The sequence below is a fragment of the Petaurus breviceps genome, unplaced genomic scaffold (assembly GCF_028583685.1).
Source record: "Petaurus breviceps papuanus isolate PSGF00001 unplaced genomic scaffold, PetGlider_PUasm1.0 126, whole genome shotgun sequence".
Lineage (NCBI taxonomy): Eukaryota > Metazoa > Chordata > Mammalia > Diprotodontia > Petauridae > Petaurus > Petaurus breviceps.
In genome coordinates this window covers 12,198,367-12,216,394 of record NW_027185655.1, presented here as the reverse complement: position 1 = coordinate 12,216,394, position 18,028 = coordinate 12,198,367, and the positions used below count along the sequence as shown (strand labels likewise).

At 37.7% G+C, this 18,028-nt stretch overlaps 1 protein-coding gene across 4 annotated transcripts in view; it reads right to left on the bottom strand.

Moving 5' to 3' along the window:
* Positions 1-18,028, bottom strand: part of CFAP299 (cilia and flagella associated protein 299) — a 470,324-nt gene that overhangs the window by 400,480 nt on the left and 51,816 nt on the right. The window contains exon 1 of one of the 4 annotated variants that reach the window (XM_069092964.1): positions 12,609-13,292. The exons of 1 other annotated variant lie outside the window; for it this stretch is intronic. In XM_069092964.1, the coding sequence (XP_068949065.1) occupies positions 12,609-12,719 (111 nt within the window). In that variant the 5' untranslated portion in view covers positions 12,720-13,292. Of the gene's footprint in view, positions 1-12,608; positions 13,293-18,028 lie in introns of those variants that run through there. 2 more of the 4 variants (XM_069092954.1, XM_069092973.1) reach the window with 2 other exon arrangements.

Sequence of the window (18,028 nt, the reverse complement as noted above, 5' to 3'; positions counted from 1 at the left end):
TGTGCCGACTGTAAAATCTAGAATGTATCTCAACCCCCAGATTCCTGAACCTCACTCTTTCAAGGTCAAAATCTCCCTTTCTTCACCAGATGCCATGATTAAGCATGTCTTTAAAAGCTCCCAGAAGCAAAAGAGTGGAAGCTGACAGGGTGTTTTGGATTGGATGCCTAGGTATTAAAGGACTTTTAACTTGTAGAAACTAATTTTGAAATTAAGTGATGTGTCTAATCGAGCAATCAGCAATCTTATCCATCAACCCAAATATTAGTCTTTATTCAAATAATCCAGAATAAAATCCATGAAACAATAAGGAGAAATAGGCTTTAGCAGTGGATATATCATTGAATGTCTGGCAAATGAAAAGTCTTGAGTTCTCTAACATTCATTAGTGATAAGTCACTAATTTTTATACCTCTATCTTCTTAAGTGGAAAATACAAGATACAAAACATGGCTTTCTAAATGCAACAAATTGCAAAACTGAAAAGAATATACCTGGCTATATTATTCTTAAAGCAATTACTGTACTACTCATTGCAGTAAGTGGGGATTATTTTCTTAATGCAAAACAAATGCAGCAGCATGGTGTACACAGAGAGCTGGCTTCAGAGTCAGGAAGACCTCGAGTTAATTCTTACCTTTAATACTTGGTTGCTTTTCAATGGGCAAGTTACTTTTAAATTTCAAGACCGGACAGTGCTAATCCATGATGGCAGAGGACGCTGCCTTATGGCTATTGCCCATATCAACAAAATTAATAAGGTCCAGGAAGGAGGAGGAGGAGAGGAAGAGGAAGAAGAGAGGAGGAGGAGGAAGAGAAAGAAGTGTTAAATTGAAGAGCAGAGAGCCCTGCAGAATAATGACATTTGTCATTTGCCTTCAAGCAAATAGATTTACTTTTTCATCTGCACTTTACAAGTGCAATGCAAAACTGAGCAAATGCTTCCACCTAGTGGAATTGACATTTAATAGAAGAATAGGTGAAGCCCTATTCCCTGTCCCCCGCACTCCCCAAGATTGAATGGGTGTAGGTTTAAATTCTATTACAATTCTAGGAGATACAAGTTAAATTTTTAAGATAATACACTTATGTCTACCCCCTCACAAAATTTCTATGCTAGGGGTTCATGCTGTGGAATTAGTTTGTGAGTGAGAATGCCCTATGATGAAGCTCTCCAGCAATGAAACTCACCCTAGACCAAATTCCATTTTGTAGACAATAGGATTCCAGTGAAATCTAGTGTATTCCTGCTTACAAAGGACAAACTTTTTCTTCCTCTCTCCTCTTGGCAGGCAGTCTTCACAGAGAAGTTACTCAAGAAATGTCTGATAAGGATAGACACTGGCTCTGGGATTTGATGAGTGAAGGGACCTCATGGTAAGGAACTTTCTTGACCAATGAAAGTTAGCACCTTCTTTACAACTTGTAATCTCAACTGTTTAGAGCACTGAGAAGTTAAATGACTAGTCCAGAGTCAGGCAGTCATCACATAACAGAAAAAGGACTTGAACAAAGAGGTTCCAAATCCAGCCCCCTATTCACTATGCCTTGCTTTCCCCTGCAAATGTTATTAGCTTATACCAAGTGAAATAAAAATATCAGAACACATTTCATCTTTTTTTTTTTTTTGCTTTTTGGAGGGCAGTTGGGGTTAAGTGACTTGTCCAAGGTCACATGGCTAGTTTTTGTGTTAAGTGTCTGAGGCCGGATTTGAACTCAGGTCCTCCCGTCTCCAGGGCCGGTGCTCTATTCATTGTACCACCTAGCCACCCCACATTTCATCTTTAGAATAGATTAGACAGAAAATTTTCCTGTTTAACTTTAATTAAATAATTGCTTTTCTCTAACAGATCTGAATATTCTCAAGGATATTATTCCGAGATAATTCTGAGGTAAGTACTTTTAAATCAAATTTGCTTTCAAATGTCATTTAAGAGAACTTTGTTGTTCATCCTTTGTTTTTGAAGAGGCCAATGTCCAGGAAAACTGAACCGCTCTTTTGGGTTATGGCCCAGAATGGCCCTTGGCATCTTTGATGTAAGACTCCACAGCACTTGCTTCAGTCACCTTCATGGTGATTGGAACAAACTGTTGTCATGCACCATACCCCGCTTCCAGGAGGTGAGAGGTCCACAGGTGTTCCATGTTGCACGTGTGTTCCGAATGCATTGATCAGTTGGGCTGTGTCCTTTGTCTAGGAAGGTGTTAGCCTTTCCTGACTTTGGGGAGTAGGGAACTCAACCTGCCTCTTCCTTTAACTTTGTAAAGCTTGGAACATGGATTACAATTGAGTAAGTAGGACATTGGATCAAAGCCTGCTTCTGACAATGTCTAATTGTATAACTTTGGACAAATCTCTTTAAGTTTTCTGAGCCTTAGTGTTGTCGTCTGTAAAATGGGAGAACTGGACTTTAACATCTCTTCCAGATCTAAATCTATGACTCTAAGTTAAAAGGTAGAATTTTCTGGAAATGGAAAAAAAAAATAGAAAACATAGTATTTCCCTTATTGTTAATAATCTCATATGATTCAAAATCAAATAACTATATGACTGGCCATCTGGGGTCCTAGTCTTAGTTCTAGCTATATAATATTATCTTGGATAAATATTTCAAGCCCTTTTACTTTTATGACCTCATTTACAGATTTTTCCATATGTAACTTAATTGTTGTTATGAAATTGAATTATTACTTTTGCTCTATTATTTCATTATCATATTTCATCAATAACAATTTGTGAGGACTGAAGAGGAAGAAAAAGATCCATTCCATTTTGGAGCCTTCTTGACAGAACAGATATGACATTTATAAAATCACAAGGATTTATATAAGTCAAAATATTATAGACTATAAAAATAAATATTCTACTTCGAGAATGTAAACAAAGAAACCACAAAGTGGGTGCCACCAATGGCATTTCTTTCTCTATTACTTAATCCATTCCCCTAGTTAAACCCTTGAAAACATAAACTGGTTGCCATGTAGAAATGGAGCTCATGGCAACCTGACTGTTAACTCTGTTTAAACATGTAAAATCTTTTGGCTTATGTTACTGTGACTCAGTGCCTTGTTCTTGATAGGAAAAATAAAATAATGAGCTTCCTTCCAGTGAATAATAAACTTATTGGCATTTCTGGAACCTTTGTGATTCGATGACTTAAGATTCCACTTGAGAAAATAAAAATTGGCCGAATGACCCTATCCACATGTTTAGCATGTTCTACGCGTTCAAACCGGTGAACCCCCTAGATTAAAACAAATATGTTGATCCGTCTGGCAACGTCCAAGTTAATAGCCTCAGTACTGGCTCACATTTCTATATCCAAGAAGCAAATAGCGCCCAAGGCTGCCCCAAGACACAAGAAACCTTTCTTGTATTAGAAACAAAACAAAACAATAAAACCTGAATGGTCCTAAATCAGTCTCGTGTCACTCTCAGAGATGCAGGAAGTCACATGGAGGGCATTTTACACCTCCACAATTTGGTTCCTAACTGCCTTTCCATCTTTATTTCATATGTCCTTTCATGAATTCTCTATGCCAGCAAAACAGAAATTCTAGCCCTTTCTCAGACTTGACAGTTCATTTCTCATCTCCAGGAATCCCCATGGAATACTTTCTCTCATCATCTCTCAGAATCCTTGTCTTTTTCCCTCAAGGCTCAGAACCAGGACCGCCTTCTTTCTCTGTGCTCTGATTCAATAAGTTAGTCATTCATCTCATATGTTGATTAGGGCATCTCCTCCACTTCATCTAAGGAGCATATTAATTCCTTGAGATCTGGCACTGGTTTTTCTCTCTTTATGTCCCCAGTGCCTAGGAGAGTGCTTGGTACATCTATTTTTCAGACTGGATCTGTGATTTCATTTGTGATGGTGGTGGTGGAGGGTATTATGTATACACTCCTGGGAGCACTGGAAACCTTCACTCTGCAAAATATTTTGCTGATGCCACCAATATAATGTAACCAGCACTGGAAGGTCTGGTGCTGCTCTGGAGGCTCTTGGGAAAAATAAAATACTTAAAAAGCCTTTGAGGTTCTGCAAAACTCTTATATTCTGGAGTTAATGCTTGCTGAAAAAAAACACTACTTATGAGTCCGTAGGAATGGAATAGAAATGAAACAATCTATTTCCATTTCATTCTTTGGGTAACCTAGCCACTTTTAAATTAGCTTAACCTATTACATGTGAAGATGGATATGTTTCCAATCTTAACTATTTCACTTTTGCTAAGAGCTATAGAACGTCACAGTAGCTGCACAGGAGGCTTTCCTTCAAAATGGGGTCACCAAAAATCCCCCAAAACACAAAACCCACCCCCAACAACTGCAACAATGTCATATTCCTCCTCAGGCCCAAGCCCTGGGCCATACATTGCTTCAAAGCTAGTCAAGCTTGGCCAGTTTTTTTTTTCCTGATGTATTAATCAAGAAGTTTTTCAATGTTTTAAAACTTGAACTCAATATGCATTGAGATAATTTTCTTCCTATCTTTCAAAAGTTTGGAATGTTCTTCATAGATAGGCGTGGTAATTTTACTTCATCATTTATTTCTTGAAACAACATATTTACTCTTGTGCTTTGCACTTGGACTGTAATAGACTTTTCTTTCTTGTTTTCTAATGCTGAAAAATTCTACTATAATGAGTTTGAAGAACGAGAGAAATCTACCTAGAGGTATTATTCTCTGAGCACAGTAAAAGAGTATCTTACTGAGGAGCTAAGGTTCTGAGGAAAAAATGAAATAAAATAAGGGGGAAGGACAAAGTTCTGGTGGAAAGGCTGTTTCCCCTCCTCAAGGTGCCAGTATCCAGGGGTAGAGCATATTTTCTTTCAAAGGTATCCCTCCAGTGAATTGCCCCTACTCCCTTGTGCAAACCCCGATTGTCACTCTTAAGGTCTTGCTGCGTGGCATCCGTCCTCTCCCATGACTGCATCTGACATAAATGGATCCAATGTTGGTGTATGCCAGCTGAAGGGAGATTCTGAGGAAGGCATATGATTTATCTGAATTACTACAAAATTTGGAAGGACAGAAAATGAAATTTGAGTAGCAATGCTGGCCTGAGTGGGCAACAGCAGGTGGAGAGTAAGAAGGTGTAGTGGAGGCCAAGAATACAATAAATTTAAAAGGAGTGAGGGTTGGGGTGAGAGGAAATGGGTAGTGGGATGTGATCAGATAGAGGGGGTTCAGAGTTTTTAATCCATGAAATAGACATTTGTGGGTGACTGTGAGATGAAGAGCATTACAATCCTTACAAGGCCCTTGGCTAGGTTTGTGGATACACTCTGGACACAGCAAGATTGTCATTAGTCCAGGAATTAGGTCTGGGAGGTAGAGGCCTGTGCCAAGACCCTGAGAATCTAGGCCTGGGGGAGATTTTGATCACTCTAATCACTTGCCTTCATCAGTGTACTTCCTCACGTCCACTGATACTCAGCCTGGACTCTTTGCCCAGTGGTAACGAGTATCCCCATCCCTTCTTAATCACCCAAGCCCAGGGATACTGAATGCCCAAACACCAAACAACAAATTGCCCTTTCCAACCATCCGCTTAAACTTTTCTATCTCCACCTCTATATATGACTCAAGATCTTCTTGCCCCTTCCACTGTGCCCCAGGAAACTTGTTCTCTAATGAATAGACCATATCTAGTCATCATTATTTGCCAATATTTAGGATATTCAACCTCTTTTCTCTATGAATTCACTCCCTGGTTCACAGTTTCATTCTCTACAAATAGTCCTGCTCTCGTACTAAGTGACCTTAACATTCATGCTATTGTTTTCTCCAATACCCCAAGTTCCCATTCCCTTAATCTATTCAACACATGTGCCTTGTCCCTTGATTACCTCAGCTCAACACAGGGATGGCCACCAGTCTGGTATTTTGTAGGGTGTATTCTGGTTCAACCACAGTTTAGACAAGATTGTCTTTGAGGACTTACATGAACTGATGCTGAGTGAAATGAGCAGAACCAGGAGAACACTGTACCTAGTACCAGTAGCAACACTGTATGATGAATTATGAATGATTTAGCTATTCTCAGCAATAGTGATCTAAGATAATTCAGGTCCTCCTGACTCTGAGGGTGGTGCTCTATTCACTGTGACACCTAGCTGCGCCCCCCTTTTTATTTTTTTTTTGCTTTTTGGAGGGCAGTTGGGGTTAAATGACTTGCCCAAGGTCACACAGCTAGTTTTTGTGATAAATGTCTGAGGCCAGATTTGAATTCGATCTAAGACAATTCAAAAGGACTCATGATGAACCATGCTGTCTACATCTAGAGAAAGATCTGATATTGTCTGAATACAGACTGACACATGCTATTTTTCACTTTCTTTCATTCTTTTGTTGTTATTGAGTCTTCTTGTACAAAATGACTAATATGGGAAAGTTTTTACGTGATTGCTGTGTGAACAATATTAGATTGCTTACCATCTCAGTGAAGGAGGAGAGGAAGAAAGGAAAGACAAAATTCAGAGCTCAAAACTTTAAAAAAATGTTAAAAATTGTTTTAACATGTAATTGGGAAAATGTTATTTAAAAAAAAGATTGACCTCCTGCAAAACTCTGATATTCTGGGATTAAACATTAGCTGAAAAAACACTAGCATATGAGTTTGTAGGAATGGAACAGAAATGAAACAATTTGTTTCCAAATCTCTTTCAAGTCAATCTAGTCCAAAGTCTAGTTCAAGTCCAAATCTAGTTCAAGTTATTCATTGGTGCTGGGCAGGGCATGATTTTGATAGATTGTTCTCTAGGGAGAATCACATTTCGTATTTGATTATGGCTGCAGGAACATTTATTTTAACTAAAAGGAATGAATTACAAGTGCTGTATTACTTTCAGATTTCGAGGTGGGAAAGCAACTTAATATTTTCCCCTTAAAATTGTAATTTGCCTCAATCTTAAAAGAGTTTTCTGAGCCTCAAGAATGTTAAATGACTTAGCATCAGACATAAAAACCTCTATTATAAGGAGAGTTATCTGCCCAGTCATATCTTTCCTTTCTGGGTTCCTCTCCTGACTCTAAATTTTCTCCATCACAACATAACAGCCTTCTTGCCCTGGGAGTTAATTCCAGGGTGAGTCTTAAACATAGCCCCTTTCTCTGATTGGTTGGTTTCTCTGAAAACCTATATTTTAAGGAAAGGGTCCAGGCTAGCCATGTCTTCATTCTTCTCTGGGCTCTTCTTCTGCCTACAGACTTTTTATCTACCATGTTCCAGCGTTGGCCTTCCCCTTTTTCCTTTAGAGCAGGGTTGGGGAACCTGTGGCCTCAAGGCCACATGTGGCACTCCAGGTACTCAAGTTGACTGAATCTCTGCCTGAATCCCTTTGACTGAATCCAAACTTCACAGAAGAAATCCCCTTTAAAAAAGGGTTTGTTCTACGAAGTTTGGATTTTGAGGCCACAGGTTACCCACCTCTGCCCTAGACCCTCCCCCAGCTGTTCAGCTTCCTTTTATGTGAGATCTTCCTCTATTAGAATGTAAACTCTGAGGGCAGGGACTATCTTTCTTTTTGTTTATGTCTGTGTTCCCAGCACTTAGCACAGTATCTTAATGATTAATAAATGCTTGTCAACTTATTGACTTGATCCAGCTGTTGAATGCCAGAGGCAGCATCTGAACCCAGTTTTTCCTGATTCTAAGTATATCTATCTATTGACTGAATCTACCTCTTAATATTTTCAAGGGGCGGCTAGGTGGTGCAGTGAGTAAAGCGCCGGCCCGGGAGTCAGGAGGACCTGAGTTCGGTTCTGGGCTCAGATACTTAACACCCACATACACACACACACACACACACACACACACACACACACACACACACAAACTAGCCGTGTAACCTTGGGCAAATTACTTAACCCCAATTGCCCTCCAAAAAAAGGCCAAAAAATTTTTTCAAAATTACATTTTGAAAACATAAAGACCTTCTCATATAATTAAGGAAAAGTGAACAATTTTCACTTCAAAAATGTGCCTTCAGAAATAAAGGAATCAGTTGTTTCTTTACTGGGAGAATATATTTCTCTTCTAGCACTAGTTAGTGAAATCTGATCTCCAGAGACTGAAATCACTTTAAAATGTGTCTCCACCCAATTTCATAATAAAGGCACCACCTACAAAACTAATGCAGCTAAAATGAAAATGGAAAAATTAACTAGGTAAAAAAAAATCTCTGCAGCAAATTCCAAGATAAATAAGGAATTTTTAAAAAATTTTGAGAATATGAGTCATTCCCCAAATGGTCAAAAGACACAAGCAAGCAATTGTCAAAGGAAAAAAGTCAAGCTATCAGCAACCATATAAAAAAAATGCTCCAAAATCACTAATAATTAGAAAAACTGCAAAATAAATTAAATCTGTGGTTCTACCTCAAACCCAACAGATTTGCAAAGATAACAACAACAAAACAGAAAATGAAAAATATTGCATAGGTTACGGGAAAAACATCCACATGAATTCACTGTAAATTGTGTTATGGAAACCTGGATTAACTACATTTGTGAGACGAATTGGGGATATATGCCTACAAAGTCACTAAACTTTGACAGAGTGATACTTTTACTAGGCCTACATCCTAAAAACATCGAAGAAAGAGGAAAAGGAACCTAAGTAAAAATATCTATATTTTTATATCTATATATCTATATAGCTCTTTTCATAGTAGCAAAGGACTAGAAATGAAGGGGAATGTCTATCAATTGAGGAATGACTAGATAAATTATGGAAAATAAATGTAATGAAATACTAGTGTACTATAATTATGAAAAGGATGGTTTCTGAGAAACCCAGGGAAACTTGTATGAACTGATAAAGAAAATAGAATCAGAGAATAAGTTATACAATACCATAAAGCATTGTAAAGTCAACAATTTTGAAAACCTTAAGAACTGATCAATTCAAGAGGACTGATTTCGCTCTTCATTATTTTGTGTCTTTTCATATTTTTTTTTTCTAAAATCATAGAGCTCATCATTTCTTACAGCATAAGAGTATTCCACCACAGTCATGTACCACAACTTATTCAGTCATTCCCCAATTGATGGGCATCCCTGCACATTTCCACTTCTTTGCCACCACAAAAAAAGGCTGCTATAAACATTTTAGAACATATAGGTTCTTTTCTTTTTTTTTTCCCCCAATCATCTACGGGAATAGATCTAGTAGTGATATTGCAAGGTTTAATAATTCAAATTTAATTTAATAATTCCAATGAATCCTTGTCCCAATTTTTCCTCTCCAACATTTGTCACTTTCTCCTTCTATCATTTTATTTAATATAGGTTAAATATTAATTTAACCTATATCTCAAGGTTGTCTTAATCTGTATTTCTCTAATCTGTAATGATTTAGAGCATTTTTATATGACTACATATTGTTTTGATTTCTTTACTGTAAAACTGCCTTTTCATATACTTTGACCATTTATCAGTTGTGAAATGAGTTGTATTCTTGCAAATTTGAAAAAAAAAGTTCTTTATATATTTTAGATATGAGACCTTTAACTGACAAACTGTCTATAAAATCCTCCTCCCCCCCTCCCCTGGCCCAATTTTATGCTTTCCTTCCAATCTTCACTACAATTGTTTTATCTATACAAAACTCTGTAATTTATTGTAACAGAAATTATTCATTTTACACCTAAACTTGCTATCTATTGTTTATTCAGAAATTGTTTACCTGTCCATAAATTTGATTTGTAATATACTCCATGTTCTTCTAATTTTCTTGCAAAATCTCTCTTTTTATCTGGTTTATGTATCCTTTTGAACCATATCTTGGTAAACGGTATAAGATATTGGTCTATGCCCAGTTTCTGCCAAAGTGCTTTCTAGTTTTCCCAACAATTTTTTTACCAAATAATGAATTTTCATCCCCAAATCTTAAGTCTTTAAACTCATCATATACAAGGTTATTATGCTTATTGCTGTTGTAAAATGTATGTCTACTCTATTCCATTGATCTACTTTTCTTTTTCTTAGTCCGTACCAGATACCTTTGATAATTACTGCCTTATAATATAATTTAAGATCTGGTGCTGCTAAACCTCTTTCCTTTACATTTCTCATTATTTCCTTTGATATTCTTGACTGCTTCTACGTTGGACCCTTCCAGCTTTAAGATGCTATGATTCGTAATCATATTTGAGTCCTATAATGAGATCATAAAGATAAATTTGACTGGCATTATTAAAAATATCTTTTAAAAGTTTCTCCATAAGTTTTCCCCTCCATATTCTTTCATTTTTATAAAGCTAAATATGATTGAATTGGGGGTAAATAGCATGGTGTACTGGGTATAGAGCCAGCCTCTGAGGTAGGAAGATGTGCATTTAAGTTATACAGGTCACTTAACCTCTTGTGGCCCTAAAATGGCTTTTTAGGATTATAAATTGCAGAGCTCCCATCATTATTATTATTAGATTTGTTAAAAAAAAAAAAGAATTTGATCAACAAGAATCCCTATGCCAATAAAATCACAGGCCTAAGATGTTCTTAATTCAAGTAAACAACAAAAAAAAAAATTATTAAGCCAGGGACTGATGATTTTTTATTTTGCTCTGGTTTGAATTGTTATATTAGAATTATATTATAGGGACGGCTAGGTGGCACAGAGAATAGAGTACTGGCCCTGGAGTCAGGAGGACCTGAGTTCAAATGTGACTTCAGACACTTAACACAAAACTAGCCGTGTGACCTTTGGCAAGTCACTTAACCCCAAATGCCCTACCTTCCCCCTCCAAAAAGCAAGAAAATAAAAAAAGAATTATATTATAAATCACTATTATGGTATATTATATGATCAATGTGTTATATATTGCTATAATGTGTATTGTCTGCAATATATTATAAAATATAAATTATATCAAAATTACTATATGAAATACATCATAAACTTAATTTCATAACTGCTTTCTACCTCAGATTTTAGTATAAAAATAGTAGTTGCTCCAATGATTTTTTTCTGATTTTTACCTGAAATTTTATACCTCTAAGAAAGGGGTTCTTGACTTTTTTTTGGTGTCATGGACCTCTCTTTGTCACTCTGGAGAACCCTATGTACTCCTCAGAATAATGTTTTAAATGCAAAAAAATGTAGCATTCAAAGGAAATCATTTATATTCAAACACATAAAAATACTTTTTTTGAAAGAACAACTTCATAGACTCAACATTAAGAACCTACAAGCTAATGATACAGAAATTAACTTTCCTTTGCCCAGCTCTCCTCAAAGCATGGTCTGGGGATATCTAGGGTCCCTGAAACCTTTTCTGGGAGCCCACAAGGTCAAAATTGTTTTCATAATAATACCAAGATGTTTTCGTTTCTAACATGGTAAATAACGATAGCTATTAGCCATAAACAAAAGCTCTTGGAGGGGAGCCCTCAATACTTTTAAAGAGTGTGAAGGGATCTTGAGGCCAAAATATTTGAGCATACTGCTTTAGCCAGCATGGTGAAAATTGGGAGAGGGAGAAAGGAGACATTTTTCACACCTTGGAAAATAAACTATTTTGCAGTGAAATTTTGTAGTCAACTATTTTCATTTAAATATTCTATCAACATTATTAACATTTATCAGTTCCCTACTTCAAAATCTGGAGTTGGCCTTTTTTGTTTGATGCATCTGCAATAGTAATTACAAAGAAGAAGCAGCCTAGACTTCTTTAACAGAGTGGAAGAGACCGATTTAAGTTCTGATATACAATTCTCTGGTTTGGGGGTTGCCTCCTCCCCAGATAATCATTAGGGATGGAGTGATTTGTAAGCAGTGAGACTTATACTGGTTTCTGCCCTCAACAGAAAGGTAACCACGGTAAGTTTCTAATGAAGATTTCACTGAAAGTAAAACCCTGAAGAAAGCTTTGAGGTCCCTATTTTCCAAATTAGGAAGATGAGGACCAGGGAGATGAATCCCCCTTTCCACACTCACATAGAACCAGCATTCCAACATAGATTTTCAATGCTCTTTGCGGAAGCTTTGTTCCCTCACCCCAGTTCGGACCTCTGTAATACATAAGCTTTGCACCCCAAAAACCTATTTATTATATAACTTGTACTACATAGTAGATTCTTTAAAAAACTACTTATTGATTGATCTCTCTTTAAAGAGTATGGGCTCTGGCGTCAGAGAATCAAGTTCAGACCCTGCCTCACACATTTACTACTTGGGTGACATTTTCTCATCTGTTGAATAAAGGGTTTGTACTAGATGGTCTCTGGGGCTCCTCCCATCTCCAAGTCTATAATTCTATGACTTGCCTCCACAAAAGACAAACCCCAGGGATTACTGGAGTGGACTGCCATTTGCTGGGCTGGGAAAAGATAAGGAGCCAAGATCCCGGGGAGGGAAAGGGGAAGAGGGAAGGGAATGCTGCGCCCCTCCCCCCTCCGAATCGCCACCCCCAAATCACAAGACACCCTGGCTACACCCTCTATTAGAGGATGCATAGGTCCCTGCGCTGACTCGCTGCACGGTGCACGCGTGGCTGTGCTTCTCTGCACTGGGGGTGAAGCAGGCTGGACTAGTCCATCCCCGGGATGTTGACAGAGCCCGGCAGGCTTCTCCAGCGGGTGGTCCAGCCCTTCACTTACCTCCAGGTAATAGAGGTCCAGTGTGGTAATCTGCGAGTCCAAAAAATCTTCGTAAGTGTTAAACTGGGTGACTATATTGTCCACTGCCGATACCCCTTCTTCATTGTCCATAGTGGTTACTAAGGGCGCGGCGTCCCTAGCAACCTGGATCCTGGAGGGAGCTAAATTAGCCCCGCTCTCCTCGGGCCCTTTTACTCACCTGGGGGAAAGTGATCCTCCCCAGGTACTCGCTGCTTCCCCTGGTCCCTAAGTGGTCTCACCGTTTCCTTTTCTAATTTTTCTTAGAGGTTCTAGAATGAACTGCACCTTCCTACATTCTGACCCTTACTTCACGTTCCATGAAGCCTAAGGTTAGATATTTTGTTGTCCCAAGTTCATTAATGAGCCTGTCATCTCAGAGGTCGGAAAAACGGAGAACAGAGCGAGAGATACAAGCAAAGCTAAAATGAAAGGATGCTTCCGGAATTTAAGGGGAAATATTCCGTAATAAAGTACAAATACAGCCCCTCGCAGTTTGGTCTTTCAATGTCCTTTGCAGAAGTCTAGGAAGGTGGCAACAAAGAATCCTGGGGAGGAAGCTAGGAGGGTGATTTTAAGTTTGGCCGCTGGCCTGGATGAAATTTTAAGTTTGGCACGGCTGGTCAGGCGCAGGTGTTAGGGATGTGTTCTTCCCCACCTTTCCCCTCTCTCCAGGGGGAAGCCAAATGATACCATTAAAAAAAAAAAAAAAACTGTGACGCTTCCATTGAAAAGGACAGCTAGGGATTTGGTAGTGTTTTCCTTTCCCCTTTAAATGTTTAGTTTCTGAGGTTGATACAACGCTGGCTAATAATACAAAGCCGATTTGTTATATTTTAAATACTTCTTCAACCTTTCATTTGTTCCGCTCTAGAGACAAGCGGAAAAAGCGGGGAGTGGACTGCCGTTTCAGATGCTGATGGACTAGTAAGTGGGGGATGAATTTCTGAGCCAATAGCATAGAGTCAGAAATCAGGCAGTAGACTATGCCAAGGAAAGAAGCTACGACCAAGGCTTTATTTTATAATGTGAGCCAATATAGCCCCAGAAGAAAGTAAGCAAAGCTAGATGGTTTTCTCCATTTCCTGGAAGGCTGAATATAGAAGGTGTAAAAGGACAGCTATGTCCCAGAAGAGGAGTGAGATTCTAGGACAGCTGGACCCAAGGGAAGGGAGAGGAGAGTGATTTTTCTAGACATAGGAGGAAGTCAGCTTTCCCTTTCACCCTCCAGACTCAAGAGGGATTGCGTGACCCGTTTTGCTTGACAAAGCCACCTTGTTTGGCTGTAGGTAAAGGACAGAGAACCTGAGTCTTCCAATGTCTAAAAAGGGTTCTTTCCTTCGTATCTCATTGGCTCTCTGAAGGTTCTATTGCCATATAGATTCTGGTGAGCTTAAAGGATGCTGAAATGAAATTTATATGGAAATTTTTGTTTTCAAATTTATGACTTTAATAGGATTGTCTTGATTTTGATTTTGTAGCATCAGAGAATCAGAGCTGGAAGGGACCTCAGAAATCATCAGCTAGTCTCAAAACCTCATTTTCCAGATGACACTGGGAGATGTTAATTTGTCCATGATCACACACTGATTTGGTGCATGCTTTAACTTACTCAATAAAGTCAAAATACTGGATTTGAAGTCAGAGAGATCTCGGGTTTGAATCCTAATTTTTACTTTTACTAACTTGGTGATATTAGCAAGGGTAATATGCCTGGACTTCAATTTCCTCATCTTTGAAATGAGGGGACAGGATTAATTTCCCTCCCCATTCTCAATCTATCATACTAATTTGCAGAGAGAATTTGAACTTTGATCTCCTTGACTGCAAATGCAAGATTCTTTCTGCTGTACCATACTCTGAGTTCTTACAACACATGTGAAAATAATATAACACAGCTGCTGGAAAGCTTCTCAATAGATATTTTAGAATTTTAATTGCTTTTAAAAGCCCTTGAAATGTTAGCACCTAGTACAAGATTACACATGATATTAAATTGGGTTAGCACGAACGCACAGACACACACACACACAAGCACCAGGCTATATAAATAATTTTGACTTTGCAACAAATTACTTTTAATTAGTCACCTAAAAAAAAGTAGTATTAAAATCTAGGCATTATTCACAATAATATTTTGAATATAATAACTTGATTAAAAATAACATTATGAACTTTAAAAATAGTTTGGACATGATATCACTTCTATCATCAATAAGAGAATTTTAAATATAAATTTGTCACCAAAGTTAAGAGAAATGAGTTAAGGGCAATAACAACAAAGGGGACTTGTATATAATTATTGACACGACAAATTACTTAATATCATAATATTAAGTCGTGAACGCTCTTTTTAAAAATATGTGGAAATGGCCAATGGTCAAGTAAGAATCAGTAGCATTTATAACATTTCTTTCACATATAGGGAAATTACTCATAAGTATTGTCCATCATATAGCCAGCTCTATAATTCCATACTGTAAAGAGTATTATGGATAATATAAGTGTAAGGGGAAAAAAACATGCCCAGATATTTTAATTCCTACTAGGTAGATATTATTAGTAGTAACAGTAATAATAATAATAATAATAATAATAATAGCTAGCATTTATATAATTCCTACTATGTGCCAGGAACTGTGCTAAACACTTTTTGAATATCATCTCATTGGATCCTTACAAATCCGGAAGGTAGGTGTTATTATTATCTCCACTTACAGTTGAGAAAACTTGAGGTAGAGGGTAAGTGACTTGCCTAAGCTCACAGAGCTAGTCTAAGTTACGATTTTAATTCAGGTGTTCCTGACTCCAGATCCAGCACTCTCTCCACTGACCCACAGAGCTGCTTCCATATTCTGTTAGTTATTAAGAATGGATCAAACACCCGAATCTGACCATTTCATTCAATTCAACAGATGCTTATTAAGCTTTTTCCGCATACCTGTATTGTGTTACCTCGTGGGGCAGATACAAAGTTCAGATATGATATGGTCTCAAACCTCTTGAACTTTGACTCCAACAAATGGAGGAATGAATGTACTCAGACAATTATGCAATGCTCTAAAATATGCAATAAATTCATTAGAAAGGTAAAATCAAAGTGTTCCAAGAGAGGGAAGGTCACTACTGGCTAGGGAAATCAGCACAGACTTCCTGGAGGAGATGGCCTTTGATGGCTTAAAGGCTATGTAGAAATTCAGAAGGAAAAAGAGGAGGCAGAATATTCCAGACTATGGGAACTTGACAGGAAACCACAAAGCCTATCTCTACTTTAATTGTTCCTAAATCACCAACTATCAACCTAAATCTATCTCTATTGATGCCCTCCCCTTTTTTTGTCATTACTTAATCTATACTTGGCTTCTGGTGGGATTACTATTCAATTCAATTTAATTTAATAAACAATTATAACCATCTAATACAGGGCAAGGTACTAAGCAAAATGAAGAGAAATGCTAAAAACAACAACAGCAAATTACAAAAACAAAGACCAAAATCAGTCCCTACCTTTAAGGAACTTATATTCCAGTGGGGGCCATAAATTTAGAGGAAGAAGGAAGGTTAGGGGGACATTCAGTAAAATTTTACAAAAATTTTCATATTTCATTTAGGAAAATTTATATTTTATAATTATATAATTTTACAGATGAGATCACTGAGGCCCAATGGGGTTGATGAATTTGTTCAAATTCACATAGACAGTAAAGGACATAGCTGGGACTCAGATGTAGCTCCTCTGCTTTCAAATCCCAGCATTCCTGCTACTTTACTAAGGGAACATGGGATCAGGGATTTTTAAATCTGGAAGGGAGTTTATAGGTCACTCATTTTACATATGAAGAAAATGAGACCAATGGAGGTTAGGCAAATGGGCCAAGGATAAAAGCTAAGTATAGGACAGAATCTAGACAGAACTCTGGCCCTCGTGATTTATGTCCCTCTCCTTCATTCTCCAGTCTCCACAAGGACAGATAGGTGGGTACCTTCCTCCCTTTTCAGTTTCTTTTTATCTGTGCTCTTTCCAATTAGAATATAACCTTCTTGAGGGTAGGAATTATCTTTCTTTTCCCTTATATTTTTATTCCCAGCACTTAGCACCAGGCCTAACCTTAACAAATGTTTATTGACTGACTGATGGACTTTGACTCCAAAACCAGTGCTCTTTCTGGGAAAGGGAAGTAAATAGAAAATTATTTGAGGGAGATTGCCAACAACTAGGAAGATTTAAAAAGTTTTCCTGGAGAATAAGGTGCCTGAATTAAGAATTATAGAAAGCTGGGGTTTCTTAGAGACAGAGGTAAGAGATAGAGTGCATTTCAGGCATGGTGGACCCCTTGTACAAAGAAGCAGGAATGGGAGCAGGAGACAGGATGCTAAAAAGCAATCTAGTGGAATCAGTGGTGACCCTAGAAACTGGGAAGATCTGGGGTCAGGTACCTCACTCTGACTTATTTTTAAAGGAAAGGAAAGAAGCATTCATTAAACACTTACTTTGTGTGAGGTCACAAAAAAACCCCACAACTATTCAAGAAAGATGTTAACATCACAGGATGGGTGTGGTCACTGATCTAGAACTAGACATCCTGGAGAATGAAGTCAAGTGGGTCTTAGGAAGCATTGCTAACAATAATGCTAGTTGGAGGTGATGGAATTCCATCTGAGATACTTAAAATCCTAAAAGATGATGTTCAAGTGTTGCAAATTTGGAAAACAACACTGCCCACTGGAATGGAAAACATCAGTTTACATCCCAATCTTAAAGAAGGGCAATGTCAAGGAATGCTCAAATTACCAATAATTGTACTCATTTCACACACCAGCAAGATGCTTAAGATTCTGCAAGCTAAACTTCAGCAATATGGGAACTGATAATTGACAGAAGAACAGACTGGTTTTCAGAAGGGCAGAAGAATTAGAGAAAAAATTGCCAGCATTAGCTGGATTATGGAAAAAGCAAGGGAATTCCAGAAGGAAAACAAATTACTTCTGCTCCATTGACTATACTAAAACCTTTTACTGTGTGGATCACAACAAAATGTGGCAAGTCCTCAAAGAGCTGGTAGTACTAAATCATCTTACTTTTTTTGCCAAGGAACCTGTATGCCAATCAAGAAACAACATTTAGAACCAAATTTGGAACAACTCATTGATTTACGATTAGAAAAGGAACATGGCAAGGCTGTATATCATCACCTTATTTATTTAACATACGTGTAGGAAACATCATGTGAAATGCCAAACTGGGTGAATCAAAAGCTGTAATTAAGGTTGCCAGGTGAAATATCAGAAATGCAGACAATACCACTCTGATGGCTGAAAATGAAGAGAAATTAAGAAGCCTCTTGATAAGGGTGATAGAAGAGACTATAAAAACTAGCTTGAAGCTTAACATAAAAAAGCTA